The sequence below is a fragment of the Doryrhamphus excisus genome, chromosome 6 (assembly GCF_030265055.1).
Source record: "Doryrhamphus excisus isolate RoL2022-K1 chromosome 6, RoL_Dexc_1.0, whole genome shotgun sequence".
Classification (NCBI taxonomy): Eukaryota; Metazoa; Chordata; class Actinopteri; order Syngnathiformes; family Syngnathidae; genus Doryrhamphus; species Doryrhamphus excisus.
Window position 1 is genome coordinate 6,736,023 of NC_080471.1, and position 23,828 is coordinate 6,759,850.

The following is a 23,828-nucleotide window of genomic DNA, read 5'->3' on the forward strand; positions in this document are numbered from 1 at the left end:
TTTAATGACGATGTTTAATGAATGAACTTATTTATATAGCAGGTTTTTCTTATGTGAAAAAATGATACCATTATAAATCATTTCAATTTTTTTTGAGTTTTTAAATGTGCGACTAAATGTAGCTAGCTGACTGAAGAAGAGCCAATTGAGCTTTATTTATTTTAAAACTATTTAAGATGTGTAGCGAAGCCTGCTTTTTTTTAAAAGTCAATTTTGTGACCTTTCGAAGTACCAAGATGCGTAGTGAAGCCTTCTTTGTTTACTATGCCAATTGTGTGACCTTTAGAAGTACGTTACATAAGGTAATGATTCAAGATGTGTAGTGAAGCCTTCTTTGTTTACTATGCCAATTGTGTGACCTTTAGAAGTACGTAACATAAGGTAATGATTCAAGATGTGTAGTGAAGCCTTCTTTGTTTACTATGCCAATTGTGTGACCTTTAGAAGTACGTAGCATAAGGTAATGATTTAAGATGTGTAGCGAAGCCTGCTTTTTAAAAAAGTCAATTTTGTGACCTTTCAAAGTACCAAGATGCGTAGTGAAGCCTTCTTTGTTTACTATGCCAATTGTGTGACCTTTAGAAGAACATAACATTAGGTCATGATTCAAGATGTGTAGTGAAGCCCGCTTTTTTAGGTCAATTGAGGGACCTTTAGAAGTTCTTTAATAAGGTAAGAGATGGAGATCCTCATTTGGAGGTCAAGAAGAGAAGGACAACAGCTATTTAGTAAGTGTAGTGAAGCCTGAAGCCTAATAGTTAATAAGCTAGGAGGTGGAGATTTCCCTGTGGAAGCAGGGATATTTTGAGGATAATAGAATGTTAGAGTGCAGAAATGATTCTAAATGTGGAACAAAGCCTGTTTTGAGACCCTTCCAAGTATTTAATATAATGTAGGAACAATGGGCATCTAGGAAATGTCACCTGCATTGTCCGATATCCAGGTATTTATTTGACAGTCACAGTGGTTGTGTTTTTTTTACAAGTAGCTGACTGCCGGCTAGTTGGCTGAGCCGCAGGCTTCATTTTAAGATGTGTAGTGAAGCCTTCAAGTGACTTTGGGGGCCTTACAATGTATTTAAATGGTCCCTGACACGGTTCTTTGCTGAAATATTGTATATATTGTTTGTAATTATGTAATGGTAATGGTTTTATTTCATTTGAACATGCATCAGATTCCAATTGAGTGCATCCCATAATCAGTTCCCAGTTCCACATGTCCAAAAGGAGTGGGAAGAAGCAAAGCTTATTAAATCCTACCCCTCCATCTGGTACTTTTACAATCAGTAAATGTTACATTTGTTCACTTCCTGCTTTCCTAATATAGTTAATTTAAGTTAAAATTTAAACTTTTTATTTTTTTTTAACTTTTTGTCACATACCGAAGTAGGAGGTGATATGAGCATCCAATGCCATAATGGGTACCATAGTAAGTGTCAATATAGTGACACTATTCACTCATTCTTGGACACAAACATGGCAGCATATGAGACGGAGGAGAAACAGAGAACTTGCGGAACATTAAGCGGACTTAAGCCTTAAAACAATAAAAAGTCACATTTAGCAACTGCAAGCCGATGGGAGGTGCATTCAAAGTGAGTTTTGTGGAGGTCGCCCCCCCCTTGCATGGTTGACTTGGTTTGATGCAGCTGTGGTGCATTGTGGGTCGTAGGCACAGCGAGAAACAGCAGGCAGGCGTTTAAAGCATGTTTGATGTGGTTTGGGGCAGCTGTGGTTCATTGCTGGGCAACGTCCGTAAATGGACTCCATTAAGGAATAGAAAGTTCCATTCAGCTCCAAGGCCTGAAGAAACTCCGGGTTGATCTCATCCACCCCCCCGGGGGCCCTGCCTCAGAGGAGCTTTTTGACCACCTCTGCAGCCTCAGACACTGCTTCCTAATTAGAAGACATCTCAGTGGGATTGAGGTCTTCATAGTATTCATTCCACTGATCCGCATCTTGAGTCGAGGTCAGCAGCACACCATCTCCCGCCATACACACCGTTGGTTCCCGGTGGCGCATGGTGGCCCACAATCTCTTTGAAGGTGTTCGGAAGTCCTTCTCCATGGCTTCTCCAAACTTCTTGCATGTCCGAGTGTTGGCCTGAAGGACTGCCAGTCATTATTTGACAGCTGACGTCGCAGTCCCATGGGCAAAGAAGGTCCGATAAAACTCCTTCACCTTGACGGCATTCCTCAACACCAACAGATTCTGGCCTTCCGCCATGACAGGCGCCAATCAAGTTGTGGTTATAGCTCCGATCAGCTGCCTCGATCGACAATGCAGACATAGAACATGGCCTCCCTAGAACATGGCCTCCCTAGAACATGGCCTCCCTAGAACATGGCCTCCCTAGAACTCTCCGGGGGCGGGGGGGTGAGCATTAAGCATATTATAAGTTTGGGTTTTCTCGATCGATACAAAGCACAAATGAAAACCTAAGCTCGCTTTCTTGCATCCACCATAGAAAAAAGTTCACAATACTGCTGGAGTGAAGCACAGCGACACAGAAGAAGAAGAAGAAAGAGAAGCTCTCTGTACCTTCTGGCTCTTCTTGCAGGAGAGGTTGGGAGGGTAGAAAGAGAGGATCTTGACACATTGCTGCCTGGGGCTCCACAGCCAGCCATTCTTCTCCTCTGCCCGACGGCACTCAGACCGCCTGGTGCACCTGCAGACGAAGCGTGAACATTTCCAGCGTGCATCAGCCTCTGTTCCACAGCCCTCTGGCCCCCACACGCACATTATGAAAGCATCAAAAAACGAAAAAAAAAACTGACAAATTTGCACAATGTGCTGTGATAAATAAGTGATGGCAGGTTCAACGTTAGTGCCTGGGCTAGCCCGTGCTAGCCACCTTGAAGTATAACCCAAACATATTTGGGCAAAACTTATTTCTAAAATCAAATAAAACATATTTTTTGTCACACAAGACTGATGTCTTAATATAAGGGAATCAAACAACATAAAATTAATCATACATAAAACTAACTTTTGTTTTGTAGACTGAAAATTAAAGGAGCCAGACGCATCAAATTAGTACCAAAAATACTCCAATTAACGCCTCCTTTAGTTGTTGGGTGAGTGGTATGGAAAAGCAATAGATAAGTTATGATTTTTCTTTTCTTTTTTTTTAAGGACTTAGACACAAAGTTCAACTACATCAAGATTTATTATACATATTCTATAAAAGGCAATAAAATGTAGAATTTACTTTTTTTTTTTAGGACTGGGACATGAACCGGCACCCCAGGTCATTTTGCATATTTTAGCTTTACTTAAAATAACTTTACTGAAGTCCAAATGTATTCTATTGCTATGTATAGTTTTGTAAAATGTTAGATTTATTTGTTTTGTTTGCAATTTAGTTAGAAATGAAAAGTGAACAACACCATGATTCTATATACTATATATAATAACTAGCAATACAAATTTAATGTTCTTGTTTTAAGAGTTAAACATGAACAATGGGGTACAAAATATGTCATATGCCATCTTTTCTTGATATGTTTTTAATTTTGGTTTTAAAATGAAAAATATGAAATACACCTACATTTATTTGTATGAAAAATAAATGACAATAAAAATATATCAATAATGTATATAAATATAAGAAATTATAGGAATTAAAAAATATATATAAAAAATAAATACAAGTATTTAAATATTACAAATTATAGTTGTTATTTTTAAATGTTTTATGTTATTACTAACACGTGAATCAATCCGAACTTTAAAAAGGCAACACTCCTTACATAGGAATGCAGGTACTAATAGGGAACGTGAGCCGGGTTTAGACCGTCGTGAGACAGGTTAGTTTTACCCTGCAACAGTATCGTAGTATTGTCGTTGCAACAGTAATTCAGTAATGCAGGTACTACACTGTATTTGTTTGTATTTGTTTGTATCTAGATTCTATAGGCCCTGCAGACACACCAATGACAGCCAAACGTCCAACTAGCGATAAATAAATGTTTACTGCCAACCTGATACATGCTTTAATGGCGCCATTGTGTAGTGAAACACAAAAAGAGTCAAACAATAGAGAGCAAAATTGCCTGGACAATAAGAGGAGACCAAGGAAACTATAACAGCCTTTAACAAAAGGCCTCTTCAGATTCATATGACAACTATTTATCTCCTTCACAACCTTGTAAAAGCCGTGATAAACATCAGCATTTTGTGCAGCGCGGCGCCGCAGATGAATGGCGGCTGATGAGAGTGCATTCTGCTGTGTGAGGCTGACAAACTGTTTTAATTTCAAGGCGAGGGACGGGGGTGGTGGATATTAACAACAAGAGCGGCTTAGTAAAAAAAAGACAAAAAGCCAAACCTCCACCATAAAACAAAGCGTGCAAACACTCCCTTGTGTGCGTTTGTGTGCGTTTGTGCGTGTGCCTCACCTGCCCTCCAGGACGCACCAGCCACAGTACGGGTCCCTCGTGTTCACGCAAGATTGGCAGTCTTTCTTTTGGAGGCACGTCTCCACGGGCACCTTGGTGATCTGCGCCAACATGACAACATGATTACACCCCAGGGGAGACACCTCACACGCCACAGCAGGAAGTATGCACCCTACTATTTACTATGCATACACAAAATACTATGTATTTTGTCATGTACACTGCATATATCGGATTTATTTACTCATGTGTACCGTAATCCTTCTTTTATCGCGGTTTACTGGTTCCAGACCAGTCAATTTCCGTCGGATAAGCGATCCTACCGTGCGTCCACAGAGGAGGAAGTCGCCCGCTGCGGGAGGAGCGGCTGCCGTGGTCGGCCAATGTACTTTTAAAGGGGACCTATTATTCTTTCTCCACTTTTCTGACCCTTCAATGTAGTTAAAATGTTGTATTCTCCTGTTAAACGATGCCATAGTTTCCGATAAGGACGTTTGCGCATTTGGAAGTGCGCAAACATCATAACGGAAATCAATGAAAAGACGGTTTTGGCAGGAAGCTCAAACCAAAGGAAATAGAGCTGGAATAGGTGCAGATTCTGGAAGATCTAAAACCTTTTCTATGCGGGTTATTGTGTGTCGCTACTCTATAGGAGACCCTAATTCAATACAAAGGGTGGAAAAATGAGCATAATAAGTCCCCTTTAAGGTTTTCCTGCGTGCACGCAGAAAATCATTAGCATCCCACTTTTCTTCCTGGGGCTTTGCATGCGTCTGCGGGACGAAACTCCACCTTAAATTTCTTTGTAAAAAAGAGCTTAATGAACACATGGTGGTACATGTGGCGGCGACGTTGAGGTAGTATGCTCAGTGCTCAATGCGGACTCTGCAGGTTTCCCAGAGTGCTTTGCTGTACTGTTATCGCCTTTTCCTCTTTTTTTCCCACATTTTTGCTGGATTTTGTTGGTTCTACAATAAAAAATAAAAAAAACACGATGGCCCGCAAATGGCCCTTGGGGACGCCCTGACTTCTGAAGTCACGTGAACATGCACTATTAAGTAGAATACAACATTACCTCCGCCGGTTGCTTGCCTGCTAAGCCCCATGTATTTGTCATGCACACTTTGGCTTTATGGAGCAGCAGTGAAGCGTTTTTTTTTGTGTCCTTTTTCTCCGCGGTACCACGGTAACTTGTCGGCGCAGTTAAAATCCCAGTGCTGCTATGAATATGATGGGGATTTAGAGACAATTTATGAGCAGTCGATTATCAGCAGACGGGCAGAGAAAATAGTGCGTCTGGCTCTTTTCCTCCTTGGCAAACACATCATTCCCAGCTCCCGAGAGTGAGAGAGAGAGAAGGTATTTCAAATTAATTTTGTGGTGTCCATTAAGTTTTTTTAAACATTGAAGATAATACAGGAGTTACTTGAATGTGATGCAATAACATGGCCATAATCAGTGGGTGGATGCTAGAGCTTATCAGATCGTGTATCGCCTGCCAGTTGCATTATAGGAATGCTAACTGCTAAATGGAATGCATGTTGCCGCTACGTTTAACCTCAGTTACCTTCAGCCAAGGTTGATGCATAACAACGCACATAATAACACGTAAAAACATTAATAAAGTCAACGTGCATGCAATCTGCTCCCCTCCTTACTGCAAGTCTAATTTGCTAACATCCGGTTTTTATCCACATTTGAACGAGGCCTGATTCTCTACATTGTTTTTCTGGATCCTCCATGGGAGAACAATGTCAGAATTGTGTCATTAAAATTGTTGAGTGACAAGAATACAAACCTTTTTATCAGTGGTAATGTAGAGGTGGCTGTGGTCCATGTCGAAGAAAAGGTTCTTGTTCACTGTCTCCCCCAAGGTGTCGCCAGGAGCCTTGCTGTACACGTACGGCGCCGATGTCAGGTGTACCTGCAAAACAACCACGCCTTTAGCAGAGGTGTACAAAGTGCGTCCCGAGAACCGTTTGCGTTTCACTGCTTGTGAATCTTCTCATTGATCCAGGTCATTTTATTCTCAGGGCATGCAAGCATTAAGGTGATGTCTTCATAGATACTAATGGAAATTGAACTTCAACACCCCCGTCCGAAAAGTTCCAATGAAGTTTGTGGTGAAGTCCACCTTGAAGACTTCTCCCTGGTTGCTCCCCAAGAAGGCAATGGTGTGGTCGTTCTCCACGGCAATGGCCACGGCGGTCAAAATTCCCGGCTTGGTCAACACGGCATTGGACTTCAAGGCAAATCTGGGCTTGCTGGCCAGAGGCGTCGGTAGGAAGTCTCCGCCACATTTGTACTGTTCCAGCGTGTCCTTCTGTAGGAGAACACAAAGACCTGTGAGCCAAAGCAGTGAGGAATGTTTTTTTTTACATTACTGACATTAGTTCTTATATTTGGACTTTACAAATTAAACAAGAAAACAACAGCAAAAAAAGCAGTAATTTTACAAAAAAAATGTTGGACCAATAAATGATAAGAGTTTATTAATTTATATTCAAAATATACAGTGTCAGTTTGGAAAAAATTAGGTTGGATAAAATTGTAACATGAAAATGAAGTCAAAATATTAATTAATTAATAATTATGACAATTATCCAATATTACAGGAAAAATATACTGGGACAAAGTTAAAATATTTGATAAAAAAGAGTAAATAAAAAAGTGTAATATCCAGAGAAAAAGTTGATAATAATAATAATATACTTTGTCACCAATAACACAAAAATTAGATGTACATTTTTTTCTTAAAATATACAAAAAAGGGCTGCACGGTGGGACTAGTGGTTAGTGCGCAGACCTCACAGCTAAGAGACCAGGGTTCAATTCCACCCTTGGCCATCTCTGTGTGGAGTTTGCATGTTCTCCCCGTGCATGCGTGGGTTTTCTCCGGGTACTCCGGTTTCCTCCCACATTCCAAAAACATGCTAGGTTAATTGGTGACTCCAAATTGTCCATAGGTATGAATGTGAGTGTGAATGGTTGTTTGTCTATATGTGCCCTGTGATTGGCTGGCCACCAGTCCAGGGTGTACCCCACCTCTCGCCCCAAGACAGCTGGGATAGGCTGCAGCACCCCCTGCGACCCTCGTGAGGATAAGCGATGGAAAATGAATGAATGAATGGTTGAAAAACATGGCCGCCAGGACATAGAACATCTTTGGACTAATTATCCATTAGACTTTGACGAGTTGTCTAATGATGATCAAACTTTGAGGATATTGTATTGCACGGACGCTAACGGGAAGAATAGCGTCTTATATTCGGGTCAAATCTACCAACACATTTGCTTACCGCAATTTTGGAAGTGCAGAATTCCGCCGTTTTGGATGAGTACGGGATGTCAACGGCAGGGAAGCCCGATATCTTCCCCGAGTCGCTGTAGCAGGCGGTGATGATGTCCACCAGCCGCTCGTTGATGGCGTTGAGCGTGTACATGCACAGTGCCGAGTCGCTGTGGTCGTCCTCCGAGCTGGCCACCATGAAGAGAACTTTATTCCAGGGCTGGACCTTCCCGTACACGCCGGACTCGGTCATGACACGACTCAGCTCCTTTCCCGGCGACGCCACGTAGGCGGCGTGCACTTTGCTGAATCGGTTATCCTGGCCGCATTTGAGCTGCAGCTCCGTGTGCGAATACAAATGGTGGTCGTTCTCGCACAGACGGGACACGAAGGTCAGGTTCTTGTTGTCTGTGCCGTCCAGAGTCCTGGAGAAGACAAAGTAAACAAAGCCGTCGGCTGTGAAGGCGTGCCTGAAGTCGTGAAGGTAGCGAGGACCGAAGGGCATGGTCTGAATGGTGGACGCCTCGATGATGCTCTCAAACACCACCCACTCCCGGAAGTCCTGCAGAATCCTGGTGGTAATGATCTTGGTGCTATCCTGGCTTCCGTAGCCTTTACCCACAAGGAACACGTCAAACTTGTGTTGGTCCTTCGTGAAGGTGGACATGACGCCCACCACGTTGACGTTGTCCTCTATGCTCGCCACGTAAGTCCTCTCCCCCTTGCTGTCGCTGTAGTAGAGCTCCTGGTCCACGTTGGACAGGTTCAGCAAGGAGCAGATGCCCCGGTAGCGGCTCCCGCACACGATGAGGGAGCCGTTGGCCGGGTGGACCAGCAGCAGCTTGTTGATGTTGGGCATCAGCTTGGTGTCCTGGCAGGCAGAAGCCGGCGGCGTGCATGTCCTGGCGTCCTTTTTGGGGCCCGTCTCCGCTCGGGCTTCCAGGCGCAGAGACGGTCCCAGTTGGTAGACCGCGTTGACGGCTCCCACGTACACGCGACCCGTGCGCGGGTCCTGGACTACGTTATTTATGGCCGTCTCTGAGGGGAACTCCGGGAGGTCCAGGCTGGCCTCCTGGGCTCTGGAGGTCCAGTGGCAGGCCACGAAGATGAGGAGGGACACCCAGCTCGCCATTTCTGTACACAAGACAGCGATGGAAAGGGTTAGCGTCCTCTCACAACAGGACTTGTTTGCTTCCCAAAAACTGCAGAAGAAAAAATAACACCAATACATATATATATAATATATATATATTGTTTAATACAGTGTCGCACACTCACACTTGACGTCCTCAGGATATTTGCTTCCCAAAAACTGCAGGTGAAATATTTATGCAGTACATAAATGTGCGTGAATGTATACTTTCTGTCCTGAGATGGGTTGTTATTTTCTGCAGTGTTTTTAATCTCACAGTCCAGGTCCTCGGGACGAAAGGTGTTTGCTTCACAAAAAACTGCAGCAGGAGAACTACAAAAATATACTCCCCCATCCCACATAAATGGTAATGGTAATGGTTTTATTTCATTTGAACATGCATCAGATTCCAATTGAGTGCATCCCATAATCAGTTCCCAGTTCCACATGTCCAAAAGGAGTAGGAAGAAGCAAAGCTTATTAAATCCTACCCCTCCATCTGGTACTTTTACATTTTTTTCACTTCCTGCTTTCCATAATACAGTTTAAGGTTTTTTGTTTTTTTTATAATGTACCTGGTACCGAAGTACTCGTGATATGAGCATCCAATGCCATAATGGGTACCATAGTAAGTGTCAATATAGTGATATATATAGCACATCATGACTGGTTCAAGACTCTTCATCCTTGTATTTAGCAAACATCAACTGCTTGTATTGTTTCTTGAATTGGCTCATCGTTGTGCATTGTTTGATTTCCTTACTCAATCCATTCCATAGTTTGATTCCACATACTGAAATGCTATGGCTAGCATAACATAGTCCTAGCATAGAAGTGTTTCAAATGTACTTCTTCCCTGAGATCATATTTCTCCTCTCTTGTAGAGAAGTATTGGATGACATTTTTAGCTAATTGCTTATTTTTAGCCTTATGCATTATTTTAGCTGTTTGAAGATGAACTATATATAACTATATGGTAAATAGCTCATGGTGTTATCTTTGTCAATACATTGTTATATTAATGTAAAACATGTTTTGTGGTGTGTATGTTGTGGTACGGTTGTTTAGATATTTCAGCTGTCAGAAAAGGAAAAAAAGTTATGCTTGAAAAGTATGTGCTGGTTATTGTATGTAGCTGCTCTATAGGAGTCCACAACTTGATATATAAAGGTCCCCTTTGTAATAAGTATTAGATGACATTTTTAGCTAATTGCTTATTTTTAGCCTTATGCATTATTTTAGCTGTTTGAAAATTAACTATATCAGCAAGTTGAAGTATTTGTGATTTTAGAAATACGGAGTTCGTATGTTCTCTGTAAAATGAACATAATATCTGTCCTGAGATAGTTTTATTTATTTATTTATTTTTACAGTGTCTGGTTTAAAACACAATCACACGCTCAGGTTGCGTCAAGGCTGAAGGTACATGTAACGTGCGTGCCCTCTGCTGCCAAAGATCGCACAACACACTGACCCCCCCCCCCCATATTACTCCACACATGCTGGAAATGTCTTAGTTCAAATGAGCTTGGAAATGTTGCTTTTCATTCGGATGCCTTGATTCCATCCATCCATCCCTTTTGATATTTACTGTGTAAATCAAGGTCCAGTGAATTATTGTTGTGGTGACAAAATGACACAAAATGTCCCAAAGGTCTCTGAAGGGTTAACTTGAACAACAAGCGTGTTCGTCACCAAGCAGCAGCTATTTCTGCCAGATGTATCTAAACGTACAAACACATGGAAATCCTCAAATTCCCTTTTAAGCGCCTGTGATAGCTGGTCTCCCGTTGCCAAGGTAACCCTCTGGTGTATTTGTCACAGTCCTCATGTATGTGGCCATGGTTTTGTATTGTTGCTTTTTTTCTATTCAATTGCATCACTTGAAGCGGCCGTTACTGTAGTCGGCGACAGCGTTATGGTTAAAATGCAATGATTGAAAGAAGCTGGAGAGTTCGATGACCCGTATCATGCCTTTATGGTGACGCAACGTTGGACCCGTTCAAGGTCAATGCCCCCTAAGCTTGAACTAATTACAAATATGACAATCTTTTTGGGGAAAATATGCCTTGAAAGTCATTATGCTCCCCCCTGCTTTGTACACTTGTGTGACAATTGATGTGGAATTTTTTTTTAAATAGTTTTTATGTATTACTATGAAAAGTGGTTGACTTCTTTTTACACTTGTAAAAGTGTTAAAAATTCATTAAAATTGAAGAAGAAACCTTATGATGGTGCTCTTTCTTCTATTATTTTGTGAGGGGACATCATTATTTTAATGGATTAGTAATTATCAATATCAATATTAACATTACTATTAATAATTGCTTTTATTAAAGTGTTTGATTTTGTTTTTACAGATTATTATGAACAGCAAGTCACATATTTTTACAGACCTGTTAAAATTGTAATTTATAAAATTATTATTAAATTAAATGTATTACTCAAATTATTATTATATTAAATAAAAAAAATTAACACAAAAATTAGTATAGTCAAATATTTTTTGACTTATTTTAAATAATTATTATTTGTATTATTATTATTATTTTCTGACACAAAAGCACTATTGGTGATACATTATTAATAATAACAATGTTCATAATAAATTATTATTATTGATTGACATTGGTTTGTTTTTACGGTATGCATTAATCATTACATAAAAAAGAAAAATAGCCGTTAAAGTATATCAATTAAAAAAAATTCTAAGTCATCGCATTTTGTGGTTGAATACAGCCTATTACTAGTTAAAAAAATATATTTAAGCAAATACATTCCTGTTTTTTTTTTTAAATGATGCATTTTTAAGCATAAAAATGGCAAAATTAACAAAAATACAAATGTAAGGATTCAATGATGCTGTGATGACATGTAGTACCCCCCACTGGTCACGAGGTATCAGTAATGTTACACTGATGAGACAATAGCCAATGTGTGAAAATGTGTCCAAAATTTTTTTAGTTCTAAATCATGAATCCTACTTTTCCGAAATTCACTTATCATGGTCTGGAACCAATTAACAGCAATGAAAGAGGGATGAGTGTATACTGATATTGTCATATATTTATCAATTTAGCAAAAAAAAACAATATTGTAACTCTCATAATGTTACTTTTTTTAAGGAAAAAATTGTTTGACTTTTGTACTTGTCGCACAAAACACAATTGGCATAACTACTCAGTGACCCGGTTACTAAAAATAATCCACGCTGTGACCTGCTTTCTGGGAGAATATTTTGTTTAGGGGGCTGTGTGGGGGGGAAGAGAAAGTGGTCCATGTAACAGCTGTTCACAGTAACATGCATGGATTGCTTAAGTTGAGCAGCATGCTTTGTGGACGTCAGATTGCTGTGCGGTGAGCAGCACAAGCCATAGAGGACAGACGCTGCCATCAAATCCATTCATTCTTTCATGTTGGGGAGGGTCACGGCCACAGGGGGAAATGTCATTTAAAACATCAGGGCATTCCAACAACTTTTAGCGGATCGATAAGTGAACCTCCAGTATGGATTGAGCCATGTCCTCCTGTAATGTTCTATTAGGATCTGTGATGGTTTGGGGGGAAACCAAGTGAAAATGTACCATTTTTTTTACTCCTTTATTGCTTTAATTTGTTACTTATGCATTGTTGTTTATTATTTTCAATTATTCACTCATTTTTCGATGATATTTACCATATATTTGCATTATATTCTGTACTGGGGTGCTGATATGGGGGAATTCTGACATCATACTGATAAATCCGAGAACATTAAAAACAGAATACAACAACCAATCTTTTTTTTTTTTTCAATCCTCCAATGAGGCGAGATTACTCGTACTTTGAGGAGGGGGAGCAAATCAAATGCCTTTGACGTTAACAGCCTGTCCGAAGTGCCCCGAGCCTAATTTGCAAACAAGCATTCACTTTAAGAGGAGGACATTTTGCCAGTTGTACCAAATGCTCCACGATGAGGGGACAAAAAAACACCAAGCGCACAAAAACCCTTATCAGCCACCTGAAACGCCTGACACATTTGGCGTTGCCATACAATACCTCGTCCAGAGTGAGGACAAGCGGAATGAAAAATAAATGAATGTAGGAGTGTAAAGGTGACTATAGGGGTGTTATTTTAATGCCCATAGGGCTCTAATAATGATAAAAAATATTCAATCCTACTTCCTGAACTGCGATAAACGAGGGCTATTATATAGATGACATACTTTTGTCAGTGCAAACTACTGGAGAAGAGGCTTTATTGGAAGCATGCCAAATGAGAAATGATCCTCAGTGTCTCAGGTAACGAGGCAGCGAGCTGGCTCTCAAAACACAATAAAGCCTGTTTGAAAACCACTCGGGTTGATTCCAGGTTCAGCTGCTTTAAAAAAACAAAATAAAAGAAGCTTTTCACTGGAAAGACGATGGTACATTATCCTTGTGAAACACACAGACGTCATGTCTTGTACGGCAGCTGACAGCCTGGCGTCGCCTGCGGTGGCCGCCCTCGCTGATGTTTGCAAAGGGGGGGAGGCGGAGGAATATTGAGGCGGCAACGCTATGTGCTGTTTGCGTGTGGTGAGCAACTAATTCACTCATTTGGAATTCTCAATAACAATCATGAATTCATTAATGTACAGTAGGTATACGTACTATAATAAACATTGTTTCTCATACTGCTACTATACTAATTGGTATTTTTTACTGATAATAATAATAATAATAATTTGATTTATTTTTTATTTAATTTGATTTAGTTATAAATGATTAGCTATTAGTTAAAAATATAATAATTATTAATATATATATATCATTTATATAATAATATATAATATTATAATATTATAATTATAATATAATAAATATAAAAATTATACTATATATAATATAATATATTAATTATTATTAATATATTAATAGTAATTATTATTAATTATTATTAATCATTATAATTATTAATATTTTTTAATAATCAAATCATATTTTACCTTATTTATCAATTTAATAAAAAATGACAATAAATGAATGCAAAAGATAGACATTAACAAATAATTTTTTTTTTCCACAAAAAGGCATTTTTTATAAAACGGTTAACGTTCACCCAGGCACATTTTTGGCTAAAATTGTGCCTATTTTTTCATTCTCCCACTTGGTTAGCGTGCAATATAACACACAAACTGTTGTATGTGTGCTTGTTCTGTTTTTGGAGCCATCTTGGACCACGCCACAAGGCAAAATCTCGCAATATTTAGCGAGCGAGCTAAGCTATTTTTTAATGACACCCTTATTTTTTTTTGAGTCTGTGCGGTGCGGTGTACCGTGGTGAAGTTAGTTTCACCTTGGACGTTGGATGTTAGGCTTTCATAGCTACAGCGGTAGTTCCCCCTCACTGTGTCATGGTGCGGTGAGCTCATACAGGACGTGCCACTCTAACTGCTGGCTGTTTACACCATGCAATGTCAAAAATGACTATTGAGTTAAAGAGTGTACCCAAGCAGGTGAGGATGTACCCATAATATTATGGGTTATTATGGGATTGCAGCGTGAACAGAAGGACAGGAGTTGGGGCTACAGGGGGCATCAGGGGGCATGTTTATTCTTACCCTCCTCGTCTCTTACTGTTATTGTGTAATCATCATCCAGTACTGCATTATATACTACACACGGTATGCTGGATTTCATTACAGATGACCCTGAATGCTACTATTAACGCCTCACGCCTTCATAGAAGCCAACTAGAAGCCAACAACGTGAGAACATAAATTGTTAAGCTGCAATGCGAAGACGCCCTCAGGGGGCTGTGTGCAGCATAGGGGGTGGTGTCAGAGAAATCTGATTGGTAGGAAAATACTAAAGTTAGTTTTAAAAAAAAAGTCACGTCCCAAAACACAAAACTTCACGGACGGAGCATCTGGCGGCGACGACCCACAACTGCAAGCTTGCGACAGCTTTTGACGAGCGACACGACGACTCCCATTTGTGTTAGCCAAGGAACACGAAGTGCATAAGGCAGCAAAAAGTTGACAAGGAAAGGAAAACACAGACATGGCGACAGAAAGCAATTGAGAGACGATCACAGAGTAGACAGGAAATTGCTTTAAGATGAAACAGAAAAGCTCTGATGGATAATAACCTTTTCTGGGTACAGTGAGCGCTATTGAAAGCAGCGCTAAGGCGCTATTTATGCCAGGGACTTAGACCTCAGACGTTGCCACGACAATCCAACATTGTGCTGAAATAACAATAACAGAAATCAATAGAAGCCACAATAAACCAAACATTTCCACACATGCTCCTCGTTTGGTGACTTAGAAGTGAGTTCAAGTTGGGGGTGTGGCCTGCCAACCGACCGACCATTCTTTCACATTTGTTGGCAGCTTCAAAGATCTACGGTGCATTTGGAGGACTTCTTCTTCTTCTTCTTCTTACAACTCAGATTTCGCTCATAATTCTTGAGAAAAACAAACCTAAAAGGGGCATCAGACGCCCTTGATGGCGAGAAGGGGAAAAATGCGATGACAACCATAGAACAGGAAATGGAACTTATTGATATGCAGGGAACAGATAAACTAACACCTCTGTCCAGGCTGCTAGGTACAATGGCAATAATTACAACACAAGCAAAGACTATTCCCTCTTTTTTCCTATGGGGCAAATGTTTGACCCCACTGGTGCCACTGAACGACAGTGTTTGTAACAATGGAGAAGGCTCTGTCTCCCCAGGTTCGGAGCTTGGTCTTACAGAGTGCCAGGAGGTGTGGATGGAGCAGGTCTGTGAGATATGGGGGGTCAGATCGTGGAGGGCTTTGTAGGTCATGAGAAGAACTTTGAAGTGAATGCGTTGGGGGACGGGAAGCCAGTGGAGGTTTTTAAGGACAGGGTTAATGTGTTATATATGTGAATATATTGTAGTTTGTTGAGGGTTTTGGAAGGTGTACCGTAGAGAATACTGTTGCAGTAGTCCATTCTGGTTGGGATGAATGCATGGATCAGGGATTCAGCGGCAGAGAATGGAAGTGATGGACGGAGTCGAGCTATGTTCTCAAGCTGGAAGAATGTAGTCCGGGTTAACTGTTTGATGTGGGGTTCAAATGAAAGGGTGGGGTCCAGGAGAATACCAAGGTTGCGGATGAGCGGGGATGGAGTGAGGGTGGTGCTGTCAAATTGAAGGTGGAAGTTATGGGTGGGTGTTGGGATGTTTTTGGGACCGATGATGATAATATCTGTTTTGTCAGATATTAAGTTTCAGACAATTTTGTTCCATCCAAGTTTTGATATCAGCTAAGCAGTTGGTGAGGGTGGAGTAGATGTTGGAGTTGATGGAGGTGGTAGAAATGTATAGTTGAATATCATCGGCGTAGCTGTGGAAATTGAGGCCATGTCGACGGATGATATTGCCAAGTGGAAGGATGTAGAGGATGAAGAGAAGAGGACCAAGCATCGAACCTTATTATTACCTATATTACCTTACCTATTACCTCATTATACCTATTGTTATGCACATTGGCATCATTTGGCCATGATGACCAGGAAAAAAAGTGGGATTAGTGACAGCTTCTGTGCAGGCAAATGAGCCGATTCTAATAATACACGGTGAGGAGCACACAATGTGAGCTCATGTAGAACCTCTGTTCCTTTCAGGCCTTCAATCCTTGGACTGAAGTCATCCACCCCCCAAAAAGTATAATTTCCTTGCATTGCTTTGTTGTGGGTCAACGCACAGGCAATTCTTGACATATTTCAAAAGCGCGTCCTCAATGACATCATCCTTTTCCAGGGGTTTGAACCTGATCGCAGGAATTAGAGAAGCTTCAAAAAAGAGAAGGCAAACATGGAGCGCAGGTGGAATGAAGCCCGTTTGTAGGCACGCATCGTAGCACCCAACACGTGGCTACTCGGGGAGAAATGAACGCTGCTAAATTTAGAAAACGGCGTGCCGCATCGGCCAGCAGCTAATGAAGCCTCACGCAGTCCGAGATAAATAATAGCAAGACGTGTCGTGCCATGCGCTAATGAAGACGGCATATCTGAAAATGTGATGATTTGATTGTGTAATTAATCAGCTGCCTAATGAAGACAAATGAAGAAATTTCTCTCTGCATTCTTTCTGCTTGATTTTTCATGCAGCTGAACACTGAACTGTGTCATCCATTGAAAAAGACTGAAAGCTTATCTCTGGGGCCCCCTATGGGCTGTGGTTAGAATGCTTTAAAATGCATTTTAATGCACATGCTATGCAGACAAAGCTTTATAATCATTATACAAAAGCTCAATGACTTTTGTATAAAAAAGACAATTACTTTCCAAGCGCTCCTGCAAACACGTTTTTGCTTAATGGCGGCCATGTTTCTCAACCAATCTTGCTCAAATTTTGCACACATGAGCTTGTCGGGTACTTAAATGGGTGTACCAAATTCTGTGGTGATTCGGCTAAACACCTTCAAGTTACAGTATGAAGTTTTGTAGTTGTTTGGGAATTTCAAGACAATCGGATTGATGGGTCAACTTTAGGGATTTAATTACAGTGCCACCATGTGGTCTACTTGTCCAGTTTAGCAGTCTCTATTCAAGGCAAAGCAAATATGTCAAACTCAGCACTGGGGGGGGGGGTAAATCTGGCCCATGTTCCAATTTCATCCATCCATTGGAACTGTTTATAAAATAGCATTGAGATCTTATCAAACAAAGTACATTCAGCGATCTGCATAGATATGTTATTCCTCTGATATAAAGTACCTGTGGGATTATAATTTTCAAAGTGGAAACCAAAGTGGCACAAAATTCACAGCCATTCAGAGCCAGATTCAGACCAAAAGTCACAATAATGGCAACACTTTAACTTCACACCCAATCTATACAAAATGACACTTTAAAACGCATCAAACAGTCACAAGTGATCATTTAAACTACAGCAAAGCATGCTGGGAAATGCATAATCTGCCTATTCCACAGCTGCTGCCTCTTCCGGGTTACAAATCACGCAGATTTTAATAGTTTTGAGTTGATATAAAATACTGTAGCTTTTGCCCGGACATTAAAGAGGACCTATTATGCTTTTTCCACTTTTCTGACTTATATAAATTTAGTTAGAATGTTGTATTCTTGTTTTAAACCATGCCAAAGGTTCACCATATGAGGTTTGCACATTTGGAAGTAATCCCTGAAAGAAGTTTGGGATGGCAAAAAATGCTCAGTTTAAAAAGGCGTGGTAAAACTGTTCCTTTGTGATGTCACAGAGGGGCAGACTTCCTTATATGGTTCATAGTTAGGAAGCACTTTGGGCATGTGACCAATCACAGTGGAGTGGGCATGCCCAGAGGCGGTCTTGTGGGTGGAATAAATTAAAACAGACCAGTTTTGGTAGGAAGCACAAATCCAAGGAAATACAGCTGGAATAAGTCTAAAAATGTTCTGTGTGGTTATTGTGTGTAGCTGCTCTACATGAGAACACAAATCAATACAAAACCTTTTTAGTCAAAAATCTAATCATGTGGAAACTGGGGCTTATGGAAATCAAGGTTTGACTGTATTGCTTTTATTTTATTGTTTTTTTTTGCACACCTATTTCTAGCCATTGACCCTTGAGTGGCAACCTTTTCAAATAAAACCCCAAACATTAAAAAGTAATTGCAGAGACGGCATTGTTGCGCCTACTAAACTTTTTAAAGGTGATGTAATCGGCAAACAAGTGCTGAGTCATTCGCAGACGCCAATAAAAATGTTGCAGCGCAGCATGAACAGATGGGAAAGATAGCACGTGGAGGTGTGTCACTGCAAAAGACATTACACACACACACACACACACACACACCGACGACAATCTTGCTCCAAAAGAGCAGCTCTCAGCAGAGGAAAATGAAAGATGATTGAAAAATGTCGGCAGACATGAACACATTTCAGGGCTTAGAGGAGAGAGTGAAGTGCTGACAAGGTAATCCCACGCTGACCACACACACAAACAAGCACAATGTGCTCGTGTGACACCAAAAACCCCTCGCGGAGCATCCTGCTGCCACACGGCACTCACACGCTCCTTTATAGGGCATGGAACTGCAGGTAGAAGCTGGACCTGCTGCCGAAGACATTAAAGGTCATTTTACGATGTGGAGCAAAGCCTGCTTTTTTACCCCCAAAAGTCAATTAGGAAACTTTAGAAGTACTTAATATAATGTAGTAGGTGGACATTTCCACCTGGAAGAAGGTACATTTGGATGACAATAGTGTGTTTGCAGAGCACAACATATTTAAGATGTGTAGCGAAGCCTTTTTTTTTTTTTTTTTTAAAGGTCCATTACGGGACCTTTCAACTCTAAGTAGAAACATTTGGAGGACAATTTAAGATGTGTAGCAAACCGTTAGAAGTACGTAATATAAGGTTTTCCACCCTGAAGCAGAAAAATGTGGAGGACAAAGGCGTGTATGGCGAGCAGAAACAATTTAAGATGTGTAGCGAAGCTTGCTTTTTTGTTTATGTTATTGAAATTACTTTTTGTTAAATTACTTTAATAAGGTAGTATTACATTTGCACCTGGAAGTATGAGGAACATTTGCAGGGCAATAGTGTTTGGGATACAGAAGCTACTCAAGATGTGTAGCGAAGCCTGATTTTTTTTTTTTTTTTTACAAAGTCAATTTGGGACCTGTTTCTATATGTGCCCTGTGATTGGCTGGCCACCAGTCCAGGGTGTACCCCGCCTCTCGCCCGAAGACAGCTGGGATAGGCTCCAGCACCCCCCGCGACCGTCGTGTGGAAAAAGCGGTAGAAAATGTATGAATGAATTTGGGACCTCGGCTGCACGATGGACGATTGGTGAGCGTGCAGGCCTCACAGCTAGGAGACCTGAGTTTGATTCCACCCTCGGCCATCTCTGTGCAGACTTTGCATGGTTTTCTCCGGGTACTCCGGTTTCCTCCTACATTCCAAAAACATGCTAGGTTAATTGCCCACTCCAAATTGTCCATAGGTATGAATGTGAGTGTGAATGGTTGTTTGTCTATATGTGCCCTGTGATTGGCTGGCGACCGCCCGCAACCTTCATGAGGATCAGCGGTAGAAAATGAATGAATGAATAAATTTGGGACCTTTATAAGTAGTTAGTATAAGGTGGAGATTTCCGCTTGGAAGCAGGAACATTTGGAAGACAAAAGCATGTTTGGAGTACAGATCCTATTTAGGATGTGTAGCAAAGCCTGCTTTTTTCCCACCAAATTCAGTCAATTTGGAACCTTTATAAGAACTTAAGGTGGAGATTTCCACCTGGAAGCAGGAACATTTGGAGGACAATAACGTGTTTGCAAAGCAGAAACAATTTAAGATGTGTAGTGAAGCCTGCTTCTTTTTTTGTGGTTCTAAACACCAACACGTGCTGTGAGCTGACCTTGCGAGTCGTGAGCGTGAAAGTGTGCGACCATAATAGGATATCCGCTACTGCAAGGCCATGGTTCATATTCAGCACTTTCCTTATCACAGAGCTTCTTTTGACACACGCCAAGCCTCTGACACTGACAAGGCTGTGCTGTAACAAAGATAAAAGTCAACAGTAGCTATTAAATTAGCGGACCCCCCTCCCCCCGGCCTCCCAGCCGGGGGTGGGTAAAGGGTTAAACGCCTGCCATGGTGAGGTTAGCATCCAATCGTCCTCGATGCAGCTGGAAATGAGCGCTTGTCCTCCATCGACTAGCAGCAGCACATGCAGCATTGTTAGAGATGAATCGTGAAGGAGGAGACGAGTGGAGACTCTCTTTCTTTTCTTTTGACAATGCTCGCTCATCCCGCGCTCGGTGAAATTGTTCCAGGAGTTTTTCCTTTCTTTCTTTCCTTTTTGCGAGGACGGTGTGACAACGGGCGAGCCAATTTCCATGTGAACAATTACCTCTCCGTCAGGCTTGGCAGTTCATTTATTTCAATTTGAGCGACTGTGGGAGAGGAGGCGGGCATGGGGGCGACATGGGGGTGCTGCTGGTGGTCCGGATGGTCCACTCGCTGAATGGACTTTAAAGCTAGACTCTGACTCCAATGACAGTCGCTGTCTCCTGCTTCCACTTTTATACACAAGTATCTGTGAAACCGCACTACTGCGACCACTACTACTCCAAATTGTCCATAGGTATGAATGGGAGTATGAATGGTCTATATGTACCCTGATGTATCCTGCCAGCTGGGATAGGCTCCAGCAACCCTAGTGAGGATAAGTGGCATAGAAGATGGATGGAACACAGTGAATGGCATGAGTGGTTTGGGTTGACACTGACACAACCTTGGCCGAGAATGGAACCCACACCCTCTGACATGAAAAACAGAGCCTTGTGTCATTACATCACCAGGGATTATAGAAATATCAATTTGCAAATCATTGTTCATTCATTCATTTTCTACCGTTTTTTCCTCACGAGGGTCGCGGGGGTGCTGGAGCCTATCCCAGCTGTTTTTGGGCGAGAGGCGGGGTACACCCTGGACTGGTGGCCAGCCAATCACAGGGCACATATAGACAAACAACCATTCACACTCACATTCATACCTATGGACAATTTGGAGTGGCCAATTAACCTAGCATGTTTTTGGAATGTGGGAGGAAACCGGAGTTGCAAATCATTGTTAATAAATAAAAATAATTTGGTGTGCATTTTTAGAGTAACTGAGGACATGTGGACAAAAGACAGGAAAACATAGAAACATGTTTTGGAAAAACGTGTGTTCTTTTGCCTCTCAATCTGTTTTACTCTCTCAAACATGAATTGAAACCAGAGTGAAGCATCTTGGGATAATCTTCCCGAGGCTAACTGTCCAAGCTGGATGACACGGCGTGTGGACACAGCTGGCGCATGGCGGGAAGCTGATTAAAAACGCTCTGTTTGAGTCTGGTCTGCCTGGCGGAGAAGCCGCAACCCTCCGGGAGCCAAGCGGCACCTTTGCCACATCCAGACGGCGACGGACGCAAAACAAAACAGGCGAGCGTAAACCACTAATGGACTCACTGTGTGGAGATCTGCTCAGGAAGCCCACCATCACAATCAAAGCAGCAAATAAACAGTCAAGAGGCGCGGATAAGACACAAAGAGGCTGTTAAGGGAAGATGCTGAGGGCAGGAAGGGATCAAGGATGGGGTGGGAAGTGCGTGTTAAGAAAAAAAAAGGAAAGCGGAAGGCTTTGTAGGTGCTGATGAAATCGGCGCTGGCTGATGTCTCCCCTCTTTAAATCACAAAAAGCTTCTTCCTCTCGGGTTTGACATCACAGTCGAGTAACCCTCCGAGGACATTTCATTAGGCACACCTCTAGACACGCTCTAGTCTGGATCCTAGTTTGACCCTGGAACAGAGTCAGGCTGTTGCTGTCAAACAACTTAGCGTATATTGACTGTTATCCAAGTGTAAAAGTAAGTTAGCCACACCACAAACTCAACACAAGTCAAGTATCCTCTATATGACAAGAGAGCTCTGTTGCTGTTCTTAAGAACCAGGCAAAAAAATTGTAAATATATCATAGGAAACCCTGCCGCAAAAATGCAAGTCAAAGATCCTTTATATGACAGGAGAGTTTGCTGTTTTTTAGGACCTACAGCAAAAAGGCGAGTCAAAGATCCTTTATATGACAGGAGAGTTTGCTGTTTTTTAGGACCTACAGCAAAAAGGAGAGTCAAAGATCCTCTATGTGACAGGAGAACATACGATAAAAAGGTGAGTCAAAGATTCTCCACATGACAGGACAGCCTACTGCAAAAAGGCAAGTCAAAGATCCTCTAGTATATAACAGTAAACACTGTTCTCTTTAATGACCAACCACAAAAATGCAAGTCAAAGATCCTTTATATGACAGGAGAGTTTGCGGTTTTTTAGGACATACAGCAAAAAGGCGAGTCAAAGATCCTCTATGTGACAGGAGAACATACGATAAAAAGGTGAGTCAAAGATGCTCCACGTGACAGGACAGCCTACTGCAAAAAGGCAAGTCAAAGATCCTCGATATAATAGTAAAACACAGTTCTCTTTAATGACCAACCACAAAAATGCAAGTCAAAGATCCTTTATATGACAGGAGAGTTTGCTGTTTTTTTTAGGACCTACAGCAAAAAGGCAAGTCAAAGATCCTTTATATGACAGGAGAGTTTGCTGTTTTTTTAGGACCTACAGCAAAAAGGCGAGTCAAAGATCCTCTATGTGACAGGAGAACATATGATAAAAAGTTGAGTCAAAGATGCTACACATGACAGGACAGCCTACTGCAAAAAGGCAAGTCAAAGATCCTCTAGTATATAACAGTAAACGCTGTTCTCTTTAATGACCAACCACAAAAATGCAAGTCAAACATCCTTTATATGACAGGAGAGTTTGCTGTTTTTTTAGGACCTACAGCAAAAAGGGGAGTCAAAGATCCTCTATGTGACAGGAGAACATACGATAAAAAGGGGAGTCAAAGATCCTCTATGTGACAGGAGAACATACGATAAAAAGGGGAGTCAAAGATCCTCTATGTGACAAAAGAACATACGATAAAAAGGTGAGTCAAAGATGCTCCACATGACAAGGCAAGTCAAAGATCCTCTATATAACAGTAAAACGCTGTTCTCCTTAATGACCAACCACAAAAATGCAAATCAAAGTTCCTTTATATGACAGGAGAGCTTTGCTATTTTTGAGGACCCTACTGCAAAAACTGTGAGTCAAAGATCCTCTATACAATAGGAGAGACTACTATAATAAGGTGAGTCAAAGATCCTCGATGTGGACAGAGTGCTTACCGCAATAATGCCTGTCCTTTGTATGACAGGCGAGCGTTGCTGTTATTAAGGAACTACAGTAAAAAAACCTGTCAAAGATTCTCCGAGGGATAGGAGAGCCGTGAGGTCAAAAATTGTCTTTATGACAGAGGGGCATACAGTAAAAAAACAGCCAGTCGAAGATTCTGAGGCCAGTCTGCTGTTTTTTAAAGACCTCTCTAAAATGAGAGGAGAGCCTACCGCAAAAAGGCGAGGCAAAGATCCGCAGAATTATGGGAGAGCTCTGCTGTCTTTAAGGACCTCCTGAAAAAATGT

At 41.3% G+C, this 23,828-nt stretch overlaps 1 protein-coding gene across 3 annotated transcripts in view; it reads right to left on the reverse strand.

The window, feature by feature from the left end:
- The window catches only part of plxnb2b (plexin b2b), a 203,088-nt gene that overhangs the window by 48,498 nt on the left and 130,762 nt on the right, over positions 1-23,828 (reverse strand). For all 3 annotated transcript variants that reach the window (XM_058075677.1, XM_058075678.1, XM_058075676.1), the window contains 5 exons: positions 7,699-8,822; positions 6,534-6,722; positions 6,198-6,323; positions 4,400-4,500; positions 2,541-2,667 (listed from right to left, as the gene is read on the reverse strand). In XM_058075677.1, the coding sequence (XP_057931660.1) occupies positions 2,541-2,667; positions 4,400-4,500; positions 6,198-6,323; positions 6,534-6,722; positions 7,699-8,820 (1,665 nt within the window). In that variant the 5' untranslated portion in view covers positions 8,821-8,822. The remainder of the gene's footprint in view (positions 1-2,540; positions 2,668-4,399; positions 4,501-6,197; positions 6,324-6,533; positions 6,723-7,698; positions 8,823-23,828) is intronic.